General features: G+C 40.9%; 1 protein-coding gene across 1 annotated transcript in view; it reads right to left on the bottom strand.

Annotated features, from left to right (window-relative positions):
• The window catches only part of itga1 (integrin, alpha 1), a 38,955-nt gene extending 27,119 nt beyond the window's left edge, over window positions 1–11,836 (bottom strand). Inside the window, exon 1 of the mRNA XM_079235074.1 lies at window positions 11,714–11,836. Coding sequence (XP_079091200.1) covers window positions 11,714–11,759 — 46 coding nt within the window. The 5' untranslated portion in view covers window positions 11,760–11,836. The remainder of the gene's footprint in view (window positions 1–11,713) is intronic.
• Between the last annotated feature and the right edge of the window lie 1,559 nt (window positions 11,837–13,395).

The raw sequence follows: 13,395 nt of genomic DNA, 5'->3' as shown, positions 1-13,395 counted from the left end.
ACAGAAACAGAAGGATGTTAATACGTCTGAGTGAAAGAATGAATGTCAAACGGCTTTGGGTGGGACCTGGACCTTTATACACCATGTGCTGGTGTTTAAAACACACACCACCGGCAGAAGAGAGAAGCTTCAATTTCTGGCATGGCCGTGGACAGGTCATAAAACTTAAATATTTCAGACTTTGTTCTTTTATCTTTATCAGTATTTCTTTTCCACTGCCCTTCTGCCTCAGCTTTTCCTTCTTACATTCCCATAATTATGCCCTGACTGTCTATTTTTCAGTCAATTTCTTTGGTGCTCCAACAGTATAAACACTTGTCTGTCACAAGCTTAACTTCTGACAGGTTTTTCGCTCTGCTGACTGTGACTTAATTTTCTTGTCTTTTTTGGCAAATGTAAAGTATGTGGGGGTGCGGTGGACACAAGGGGTCATGGTTGTAGGCGAGTTTTCATATGCACGGGGGAACACAAGGGGTTTTAGTGCTAATGTCTGCAGAGAGAAGACCATAAAGATGAATTATTCAAGCTTAACCATGAGTAGGAACAAGACTTCAAGTCTGCAGCTATGCTGGACGCTCTGTGAGGCGTCATAGTGCTGCTTTAATTAACCTGAATTATTATCAAGCAAGCTAGCATGCTCAAAATGTTACCCGAAAAGATTTGACTCGGAGATGAGAAGGTAGTTCCCCGAAGTTATTTCATGGACATGAATGTGAGCTGATCACCAAAGTCAGTTGGATTCATCCTCTGGAGCCCATGAATGAAAATGATGCTAATCGAAGACGATTTTTGAGATATTTCACTTCACTGGTCAAAACTTTGACCTGCCACAAAAGGGAAAGAAAAGCTCTCATCAAGCTCAGTTTGTTTCATCCTGTGGGACAAGAACATGTGTTCATGTGTTCGAAATGTCGTGGCAGTTACTGAGATATTTAAGACATTTCCATATAGCCCCACCGTTAAAAATCATCTCCTTCAAGTCAGCTTGCAATTCAATCTGCTTCCTCTCCTCCACCCATTCATTAATTAATTCTCGTCCCATCCCTCTCTCCCTCAAGAGCATCATCCATCTCTCTACTATGTCCTCCTCCCATTCATCTCCGTCCCAGCATCTCTCTGCTCCTCTCCTTTCATTCATTGACTGAACGCGTCGACTCAACGGTGTCAGATTCCCCTCTCTGAAACTTCCAGATGTATCCTCTGGAGCTCTGCTTTTTTCACTTGTGCAGAAAACATGCAGGCCTACATGCTGAGACCCACGCATGACATCATCCCCCCAGACGGTTGTCAAAGCTTACATCCCCCCCCCCATCAAATACACTGCGTATACTGCAGGGCTGGTTGACACTCTTCTAGCCATATCCCACCTCGCAGCACATGCATATGTGTCTGTTATAGCGTTTTAACACACAGGGAATCAGGTGGTCTGGGATAGATCAAACACCTCTGGAGGAACTAAAAATACACACACCCGAGGGTCAAATAATGACCTTGCTCCAGTATCAATAAGCAACATGCAAAAATAATCATGCTACACCTCAAATACTGTAACCATGAGCTTGTGTGTAAACTCCATACTCCTACAACCCTTAAAACATCACGACAGGTTTATTTTGCAAAGTCAGTGAAGCTAAAAATAAATATTTTAAAGAAAACACAGGAACAAATGAGAATCCAATGAACAGGAAAGAAGGAGTGTAGTTTGTCATCCTTCAAAATCATAGAACAATTTCCTGAGTATATGCAATCTCATTTTAATTAACATGCTCTGTATCATAAACAACAGACACTACAACTGTAATACTCTAATTATAGTTTCACAAAGTGGCCGTACAATTTATTTGGGCTATGTTTAGTGTGTTTTTAATAATAGATACTAAGGCTCTTAGCCAGGCTACCACTTAACAGACCAACACACATTAATCAGCACTATCCACTTGTATTGATACAATTTTAATTAGTGGCACACAAAAACACAAATAGTAGAGTGCTTCTCGCTCACTGTCGGCTCTTTACGACGATCTATGCAATTCATATATAGGAGAAGCAAATTAGAATTTGCTTTATGGTAGTTTTATGGTAAAACATGTTTTATCCGTCAGGCTGATCAGGGTATTTCTTGCTCTTGAAAGGAATAGTTTAGCACATTTGCTTTGTTTCCAAAAGTGAAATGAAAACATTGACACCACTCTCACGTCGCAGCGGTTGATTAGCCAATAGCTTAGCATTAAGACTGGAAGCAGGGCGAGGCATCTTGCCTTATCGGTTCACACAGAAACACAACCCACATCTTTCTTACGCCCTTTATTTATGTTGAAATGCTTGTTAAGTATGGGTCACAGCAGCAGATGAATCTAATTGTAAGTTGTGGGATGTTTTGTAAACACATCACTTGCCAAACAAAGATTGAGAGGGAAAATCATACAACAGAAACAATTATGTGCTTAGAATCTAGAATCGCAGCACAGTCTGTGCTAGCAGTGCTTACACACTACTGTAACATGTCATACACAAGCATAAATGTATATAACAGATGTTGGTTGATTTAATGCTGCTGCCATGTGACTGTTACTGTTGATCACAAAGTTATTCCATTGAGATCACAGCACATAACTATTTTATAAAACATTTTTGAAGAGTTGCAGCTGCACCTAATTATTCTTAAACATGTACTGATTCACTGGTTCCTGATATACTGAAATAATTCATGTGACCAGACATCTACTGGGGAAACAAAGTGTTTTCATGGTGGGTTTGTTTTGGTTTGTTTTTGATTTATAATTTTTAGAGGTAAACCAAACTCTGGTCTACTGTGGATTAAAGCTCAAAGAAAAGAAAACAGGATTGTAATGTTTTTTTAAACATCTCCACATTGGTGTGGACATGGCCTCAGCAAGGGGTGAATCCCAGTGCTGTCGGCACACTGCCTCGCTCTTTACAACACACAGATGTGTTCCAGGAACACACAACTCCCCTTCATGTTTTGCTTTTCCACTGTTTTTTTCAAGGCTTGACAGGACATGCACACATATTACACATGCATACAATGAATCTAGAATATCTCACATCACGATTTTGATTTGCAACCCAAATGCACATGACGTGAATAATCCTGAGAAAAACGTTTGCATGAGAGTTTTGTGAAATTTTGCTATTGGTATGAACCTCAGACCTCCTTCTGTTACTTGAGAAATGTCCAACATTCTTCTCTTCGCCTTGCAGGTAATATCCCAAAATAGATGAATACTTTCAGCCAACGACTATACATCTTAAGAGGAAAGTCTTAAAACATCAATAGTAACCGTGAAGTCTGGTCTCAATGATGTCTTGGAGCGTCAACTCAAGTCGAGGTTTCTGGATGGTGTTAAAAGGCATAACATTGAATAAAGTGAGCATTTACTGTACGGATGCACTGATCTGTATAGGTTCGAATTTATTTTCTATATTTAGTTTTATGTATTTGTGTTTTATGTATTAAAGTGGTTGGACAGGGCTCTGGTCAATGTATGTCCAGAGATGGAAGATATTGGTTTTGCACTGTAACTGTGCTTTTCAGTTTGTAATGTAATGTAGTGTTGCCTGAAATGATAACTATGAAATAACCACTTTTGTTACTGTGTTTCTAGATGCTGAATAACCTTGGGTGAGATTGTGCAAAGTGAGGAGCGGGATATTAGTAGATAAGGGTACGCACTTGTAAGCAATAGGCTTAATATGTTAATCTAGTCTGCCTTTATCTGACTGAGGTTTGTGCAAGTCAGAATCCACGGCCCTGAAATACCAACAGCCTACCTGTACTGTGTTTTGATTAAATCCATGGTGCTGTCCGTGGTGCTGAAGAAGCCCCGCCCCATTCGCTTAACCTTATTTTCAAAATACAGAACCAAGTCGCTCATGGTGCGGTTCATTTGTGGCCGGTGAATGAAATAATGCATTGTGTTGCTCTAGTACTTGTATTCTGAGAAATGACAATAAAGTTGAATGAAATAAAATAAAATAAATCGGGTCTGCACTCTCATGTAATAATTTCCCAAATCGCCGACGAATTCCGAAAAATTTCAGGATCAATTATTTTTTACGCAATTTCCAATCGGAGTCATCTAATATTGATCGTCTGATGACTTCAGATTAATGTAATATTTTCTTTCATCTATAGAAACACTGAAGTCATAAGTATAGATCCCAAATATTAGTCTGGCGCCATTAAATGAATCAAAGCGTAAGAAGAAGAATCAGCCTCGTTCCGACTGACAGCAGATTATACCAGTGAAACATTACAAGCAGACACACTTAATCTTCATAGGAAACTTTTGTCTGGGAGTGGAGCATCGGGACTATCATGGTCGTTCGTGTCGGCCTCTCATTGTAGAAGTTAATGTGAAGACGCTGCCTCAGGCGGACGCCACAGCTCCACTGCTCCCTGTATGATGCCAGTATGATGGATGGCTCCGGTCCGCCGCTGGCCTGGGAGAGTAACAAGGAAGGGGGGCGGAGGGGCTGGATATGCCTGGTGCACAGATGCAGTATTGCTCTCGTTGCAAACACACACACACAAAATACATACATCCAGGATCTGAGGCCATCAACACTTAGCAGGTAGAGAGAGTCCCGGAGGAATACAGCTATGCATGTGCGAGTATTCCTCATGTGTTTCTTCTGGCAAGATGTTACGGGGTCTTGGTTGGCCCACACTGACAAAAACAAGGAAATTACTCGAGACAGGCCTAAATCCTGTTTCACATAAAACACACTGTATCACAAATTACACTCAAAAACAAAGGTTAACCCAAAAAAAGAGAAGTTTAACACTGGCTGCGCTACAGTATAACACGTTTTCCCAGAAAAGCTCCATAAGTCAATCGTGACTTTCTTCTCTCAGTATCAAAGGAGAACTTAATAAAACTGGCAAACAGAACAGTTAGTTTGGACCGCACCAAACAAGGTAGGTGTGAAACCACGCAGACTCCACACGGCTATTTTAACTACAGAGGAGGGTAGCTCAGAAAATGCTCAAATGAGTGAGAACACTTATGGCACCTGCAACATAAAATAAGGAAGCTGCAGAGATGACTAACCCTCTTCTCTGTTTGAAAAACAGAAGCAGTGCATGTGCAATCTCTCTTGTTAACATCTGCATGTCTCACTCTTCTTCTAGTTTTTGCTTACATGGAGATAAGGCAATTTCCTCCCACTGCAAAGTTCTCTGAAATGGACTCCCTGTCATGTCGCCAGCAGCTTTTCTCTCCCGACGACCTCCGTGACACTCTCCCCTTTGCCTCCCTGTCTGCTCTGCTGCCTCCTCCGTCCTCCTCTTTACCCCTGATGCCCCACAACAACTGTTTGGTGCCAGAGGTCACATGACTGAAAAATACCTCAGCACACCCAAACTATCTGTGGACAAGATAGTGTGGCAGACTGTCGATATAAACTCCTATAAACAACTGATAATCCGCATTTGCAGAACAATAGAACTGCTTCTGAGATGACGTTTGATAAAAGTATAGTATGTATAGTACTTACAATAAAGGATATCGTACAAAAACGGCCTGTGTTTCAGGCAAAGCTTCAATATTTCTTTCACATGGAAGCGATTACACCGGGGCTTAATGGGGTTAAAAGGATGCTCCTGAAAACTCTCAAATTGTAACAGACATAAGAAAAGTGATGAAGTGTGAAATCCATGCAGAATGCTTTTATGTGTTCAGTGTGTGTGTGTGTCTGTGTGTGGCTTGACCTTCCTCAGAGGTTAAGACCCACGTAAGATGAAACGACATGCAGTGTGGCACCTTCGCGGGCGCTTTGTTTATTTGAAGCTCTTTTATGACAGATATCAGTTTCTCTCCAAAGTGTGTGTATGTTGTTGGGTGAAGTTTGGGGATTATTCTGCACTTATCTCGCTTACATGTTTAGTTTTGAGTTTAGGGGCCACTTATAGGAAGATTAGTTTTTCAAACACTACTCAAATACAACAAGAATAACAGTCTTTCAGTCAAATATAGTGAACTTCTGATAGACCATGTTAACTATTACAGTCACAGCCCAAAACTAACAACACATGCAATACATCCACTGGTTTTACCCTAGTTTTAAAGAATGAGAGAGGGAAAGCTTAAATGCTAAATTCATAATAATTGCTGAGACGGCTGAGATTTGCATTTATAGAGCAGAAAAGGTTTGGCACAAGCATTGTCTTGGCGATCTCAGAGTTTCCTTTATGTTTCTCTCTCACTTCCTCATTGATGGCAGCAGACAGAACATCATGACTCAATGATGACTCAGTTCTGTGGCAGAACCCAGCCGGGTGTGTGTTAGTGACCGTCATCCTTAATAGACATTATTCGCAAATTAAACTCTAACAAGACGAAGGGTCTAGAGTCGCGCCAGCAGATCTGTGAGACCGTAATGCTCAATTAAATATTAAAGAAAAGTAGTGGACAAATTGAATATTTTGACCTGATTATGGTGTGAGATAAAAGGTCTGGGGATTATTGTTCACAAAGTGTGTGCACCAAACTGCAAGATAATCCAGTAAAACGCTAGAATGGCGCTAGATGCAAAGTCAGGGGATCACCAAAATCAGTAGGATTCATCCTCTGGGAACTAAAAAAATGTTTTTAGTGTCTGTTGGAGAAATTCAGTCTGGACCAATGTGGTGGACGAACTGACCAACCAAGTAGAGCTGTAAATTACTTACATTTGCATTAAACAGATCCATTGTGTAGGATGTATTGGATGACATTTAATATAATATTCGTAACTATGTTTTCATTAGTGTGTAATCATCTGATACTAAAAAAAAGTTGTTGTTCCCTTATAATGACTCCTTAAAATCTACAAAGAGCAGGTCCTCTTCATGGAGTCCACCGTGTTTCTACTGTAGCCCAGAATGGACAAACCAAACACCGCCTCTAGAGCCACCATAGTTCTCAGGCATTCTTTGAACAGGAGGGTTGAACCTCACCACTAGAGGCTGCTAAATCCTACACACTGCTCCTTTAAATGCATACTATGTTTCAAGACTCCCAATAAGTCCCTTTTTCAAGAAATGTTCATCTTTACTGAGTTGAGTTTAACCCAACTTTCACTGTTTTTGTAATTTAAACCTGCAGAGCTTCAAATAAAACAAAGCTAAAGTATACCATGACCCCCACTGTTTATCTGTCAGACCCTGCAAGATGCCCATAAGATGTCCAGACAGGGTCGGCCTATGGAGAACGCACTGCTTCTGGTTAGTGGAGAAAGGTCAAAGTATTTCTTTCTTCATTCATATTTGTATGTTTCTTAACACAGTCAAACTGCAAGCAAGATCTTTAATTTGACTATTTGGTTATTTTCTGCTAATCAGAGATGGCTGTTAAAGTGGTTTGAACATTTCTACTTTACCAACTAAATCCAAATAATTGAAGTGATGCAGAAACGAGAGATTACAGATTGGTCTGTAAAAATGTGGGCATCTGTTGGCTTAGTGGTTCACATGAAAACCATAAAACCCCAGCGCCTCCGGTTTGAATCCAACTGGGGCTCTTTGTTGAACGCCTTACCTCCGATCAGCTTTACCTTGGACATCTATCACTTTGCAAGTGCTAGTTTCATCGTTGCCACATGCTGCAGAGACAGCAGTTGCACATCTGTAGTGGGTTGAGGCCGCATCGTATGAAACCAAGTGGTGTGGGTGGGCTTTGTGGTTTCGCAGGCTCGAGGGTGAATCTTTGATGCTTCCTTTGAGTATCACAGCTCGTAGAGCAGATATATGCTCGTCTGCTTTGTGTTTATCCACAGAATAGAACTTCCTGTTACCTCTGCATGGACCCAAGAAGCACAAGCGTGTCTTCATCTGAATGGGCTTCATGTGATGCCAAATGCCAAATGTTAAGCATTTTAAGTTAAATGTTGACCTTCCCGAATCATACAACTGCCGACTTTGAATGGGAGCTGAAATGTGCGGACTCACTTACAGACCACATTATCTAGTTTGTTTTTCTTTCCAACCTTCCAACCAATTTCCTACTTGCCCAAATGTAGCCGTGATGTCCTCAATCCATGATAACACGGTGACTTCTAATAGTAAGCAGACCGTTTGAGTTCCAGTTCAACGGGTGCATTTACAGAGTCACAAGCATCAAGCACATTTTTTACCTCAAAAACATCAACACATTTTGGTGTTTCACCATCAAGATCCATGTAGTGCATACATATTAAATGAGAAATTGTCCCATAACTGAAACTATGCGTTTCTGTCATCACATGCTTCATCTTAACGTTCTTGATTTCTTGGAGGCCCCAGCTCTCACAAGTCTTCAGAAGAGACCATCTTCCTGTTTTCTTCCTCTCAGGAAGTGTCACATGTGACTGTATTTCTTGTCTATTTTGTTGCTTGACACCAAACAGCCAGAGATCTTATGTCCTCTCTTTTATCACAGTCACTGATTGTCAGAGTCAGCTCCACATGTAAACAATGAGATAAGTGTTAGTGTGCACACGTCATACGTGTAAGAAGTGTGAAAACCTGCACCTCTACCACATCTGATACAGCGCTAACCATAAACTGCCAGGCAAAAACATTTATAAGAAGAGGCAACCTGTTAAATCCTGATCATATCTCAGCAGAGAATTTATTTTATAGTTTTTATTAAATCACAAAAGTATTTATTTAACTGTGTAGTATGCTTGTGTTCCTCATCTGGAAATAATATGATTTGATTTTGCAACTTTATTCTTACGTCTTACTACCTTAGATAGTAAGTGCTGAAGTTTTGCAGGTAAAGTTGATCATGTTCACCATCTTAGATGAGCATGTTAACAAATGTAATAGCTGAGTCTGATGGGAATGTTAGTTTTGAAAGTATTTTGGTCAAAAGCCAAGAAAGAGAAGATGCATTTTGACCTAATGATGATGCTAATAAAAAAGTTAGGGGATCAGCAAAGTCAGAAGGGTTCATCCTATGTGGAACATGACCGTCCGTAAAAATGTTATGCCCCATTCAATAATTGTTAAGATTGTCCAGCCCAAAATTACGTGAGTGAGTGGCAAGTCCTTTAGTTGAAGAGGAAATACTGTGGTGGTTTCTGACAGAAGTCAAAGACAGATAACTGTTTTAAAAAAAACAAGGACGCTCAAAGTGAAGCCATCAAAGATGCAGAATAAACTTGCGTCACAATTGGAGGGTAATCACATACCGTTCCAGTGAACCTTTCTGCCACTGCCAGCAGACTGTTTATGTCAAATTAGTGCTGATTGCTGCTACCGAGGGAGTGAGCTGATACGAATGATAGTAGAGGAGGAAGAGGAGGAAGAGGAGGAGGAGGAGGAGGAGGAGGAGGAGGAGGAGGAGGAGACATATTGAGAATGAAGGAGATGGCCGGCTACACTACTCAAGGCTTGTAAATTAAATTCAGAGCTTTAATGTCTGAAGACTTATCTGACCTTATGCTTTCAATGAATTAACCATCTACTCTGGTCATGTACAGCAGCATCACATGCTCATGAAAATGTAGACAATAGAAACATTACCAAATCTGAAATGTGAGAATCTGCGGAAGTCCTTGGAGGATAAATGAGGAGTCTAAATCAGTTTGTGTTCCTCTAACCCTCCACCCCTTCTCTCCATCTTTGTAGCAGACATAGTCACAAAGAAGTTAAGTACATTCCTAAGGGGGGGACATTTAGTCTATTTTTTAGCTGAACGGGCAGATTCTAGTGTTTTAAAGAACCACATGAACTCCAAAATGTCCTCTGGCTGTTTGACATATTGGACAAAGAAGCATCTCATCAAGTGTGAGCTTGTATCTCTCACAAACACAACCAAGAGAAGGGAGAAGAGATAAGAGAGGCAGACAGTATAACGTATTGATAAATTATTAAAGTCATGTTTTTAGTCTTATCTCAGTAAACTGAATATCTTTGGGTTTTTTACTTTATATTGGATAAAACAAGTAACTTTATAACATCATCTTAGGCTTGATAGTTAACTATGATGGGCAGTTGTTCACTACATTCAGACATTTCTTAGACCAATGTATCATTGATTGATCGAGTAAATACTTTGCAGATTAATCTATAATGAAAATAATCATAATTGCATACTTAATCACCAATAATGTTAATGATCAATACATGTTTTAGAGTCATATATCATGCAAATAAATCAAATGTAGGTCCAACCTCTCAAATGTGAGAATATTCTAGCTTTTTCCTGTTTTCTAGCACCATAAACTTAACATTGTATAATGTTTTTGCTTATTATTAGGTCTGTCTGCAAAACACTTTCAAAGAAAAGGCCCATCAGAGTCCAGATAATGTATTTCAATGTATCTTTTACCTGACATGATGTTAGGCTCACTTAGTGACTATAGACAATGATTATTCTGTTAATAAAAAACTAAACAACAGATTCATCGACGATAATCATTAGTTGCAGCTCGAGTCTCGAGCATCGGTGTTCATGCTGTTCACGTCCTTAGTAAGCTCGGTCACTCCGGTCTGACACACGGCTGATTGAAGCCAGATGCTCCTCTCCTCCTCTGCAGTACCAAACTCAAACCACCTGTAGCCCCATCTCCGTTAGGAATTCATAACGATTAAATGCTGCCACTACAATAACCACATGTGGATGTGGGCCTCTGAGGCAGGCAGAGGAAGCTCCGATAGCACAACACGGGATCTTCCAGTATTGACCCAAACCAGATAGCTTCTAACCCTGAGTAACCAGACTGAGGTCATACTCCAACAGCTCATCTGACGACATGACTAGACCAGTAGGAGTGTGCAGGATGGGAGCAGAGAGACAAGAATAAACCTGACGTTCTTGATGTGATGATAATGATTTACATACATGAGCTTCTGCTGATCCCTCTCCCCGAACACGCACATGTATCTCCATCCCCATCTCTAACTCAATTCTCTAATGAGCATCACAAGCCGGTATCACGTGAACGCAGGAATCTGAGAATTGAAGAGAGGCTTGCTCTGTTGACTTTGCTCTCTCTGGTTTTTCCCTCCTTTCAAAATCAGAAAGGTAGGGCTCAACTTTGCCAGGACTTCCCATCACGTTTGAACCACTTTGTACATGACCTCGGAGTTAATTCACTTCTGCTGCTCTGGAGCTGAACCTGAGAGCCCACAGCATCACCGGTGGGACTCCACAATGCAACACAGATATATCCATTAGAGCCTCACTGCCTGTTAAGACGAGATTCATTTCACTTTTCACCTTCTAAAAACTAAAATCTAATTATCACTGATGATCTGCATGACACTGCAGACATGTTTGCTCAGAAACAACACAACTTATATGTTCCCAGTAAGGCTGGACTGGTGGCGTGTAACCAGTGGCATGCGCAACATTCAATTACAGCCTGCAGACAGACTGTAATGTCTTGATTATATGAGGCAGCGCCATGCTTCTGTTGCATATATAACAATTAAGTGCTCTGCGGTTCCCCTCGGTCACAATATATAACATCTGGGCAATCCGGAAGGAAAGTGTTTAGGGACAGTTTACGAAGACACTGCGGTGCTGCCACCCTTTTAATGTGCGCGCAGTCACCGGGAGTGACACGCCTAATGGATGCTTTCAGTCGCTCAGTCCGCAATTATGCAGATTGCAGCGTGATCCAAGCTGCTGCTCCAGCGTGCGCGCAAAAGATGCGCTTTGGAGAGCTCCAAAACGCGCCTGTCACTCATTAGGATCAGCGAAAATGAGTTATTACTCACCAACAACTGCCGCCGTTGTCAAAGTGAAATGACTTGTCCCCAGCATCCCGGCGCACTAGAGATGTCCCGTACAGCTTCACTTTATTCCCCCGGACTTTTTCCGCCTCTCGCGCTCGGATAAGCAGGAGCTCCCCAGAGAAGTCAAATCGCTAGATGGCTAACAAGAAGAGTGCACACGGCATTTCCTGTGCGGCAGCATCCACAGTCTGACGTCCCGTTTCAGACTGACTCCACCACTCGGGATGAGCTCTGTTCCATTTGCGTGTCACCTCTGCTGAGCAGAGCGGGACAGCCAGAAACAGGGAGGAGGAGGAGGAGGTGGAGGAGGAGGAGGAAGAGGAGGGTGGGAGCGTTGCAAGGAGTTCACTCATGCACAGAGCCCTATAAGCTATTGCGGGGGCTTGGTCTGCCAGACCATGGGAAAATCTTAGCAGTCAAGTAACAGCAGCGCAGTGATGTCTGGAGACCAGAAGGCAAACTGACATGGCATTCAACAATTAGACCAGAATAAATACAGAATCAAGTCTGTGACAGCTGATCGTTTATGGAGCCAAATCCGGGTCAATAGTTTTGTCCGTTTGAAAAAAAAGATTTGAACCTGAAAATTCAAGTTTTGGTCTTTCAACAATGTATTCGAAATCAAAATAAGTGTATGAAAAATGTTTGGTGGTTCAATATAATTTTGATGCAGTTCTGTTTTTTTTGTGGATAAAATATATTTTTTGTTTTCAGTAACATATTTTATAATTTCAACTTTCACTCTCTTTTTTTACAGATTCGAATCTTCCTTTGTTTCTGTTCAAATCTTTTTTCACTTACAGATCTTTTTTTTTCACTTTCAAACTTTTGGTCCGGATCTGGCGTGGGGGGCGTGGTCTCATGAGTGACAGCATAACACAGACGGTTTAGGACCTGCCTCAACCACGTTGCCTTCAGGAAACTTGGGTACCACATGCACTTGAGTGTCTCTTACGAATTGAAATATGGATAGATTAATTTTATTAGAATTCAAGTCCCATTATATCTGCATGTGGCTGTCAAAGAATGGTAGCCTGTTGGGTAAAAGTGCATCATACATCTGTTAGCCTGTTAGCCTGTTGGGTAAAAGTGCATCATACATCTGTTAGCCTGTTGGGTAAAAGTGCATCATACATCTGTTAGCCTGTTAGCCTGTTGGGTAAAAGTGCATCATAAATCTGGCAAATTCATGAGTGTGAAAAGGATTTTTATGTGGAAATCCAATCATAAACCCATATTTCAAATTATAACAAATAAAACTGAATGACAGTAAAACTCAAGTGAAAACCTGTGAATTCCAGTGAAACTCAAAGAACTTGAGAGCAAATTTCCAACCTTGTTGTTTTAACATGAATACAATTGCTCTTGTGCCCCTTTGGCAGTCCACCCTCTATATAATTTCCCAAGGGTCCACTCTCATTTACCAGCTGTGGTTTTGTGTTGAAAGTTGGGGCCACATCTGTGTTAGTAGCACCTGAAAGACGTTTTTCATCTGTCAGTTTAAAAACCTCATTTAAAGTGTTTCTCATTACATAATGCAGGGTATATACAGCACAATATGGCAGGCCAACTACTTTATGATGTAAAAGAAGATTTACATTCCAATGTGTCATACTACAAGACTTTTACAATAAAAGTGTAAATGTAAATACTGTTCATTTAGG

This window comes from Taurulus bubalis, assembly GCF_910589615.1.
Source record: "Taurulus bubalis genome assembly, chromosome: 19".
NCBI classification, from domain to species: domain Eukaryota; kingdom Metazoa; phylum Chordata; class Actinopteri; order Perciformes; family Cottidae; genus Taurulus; species Taurulus bubalis.
Note: the sequence above shows the minus strand (reverse complement) of the source record. Positions and strands in the feature narration are given on the sequence as shown.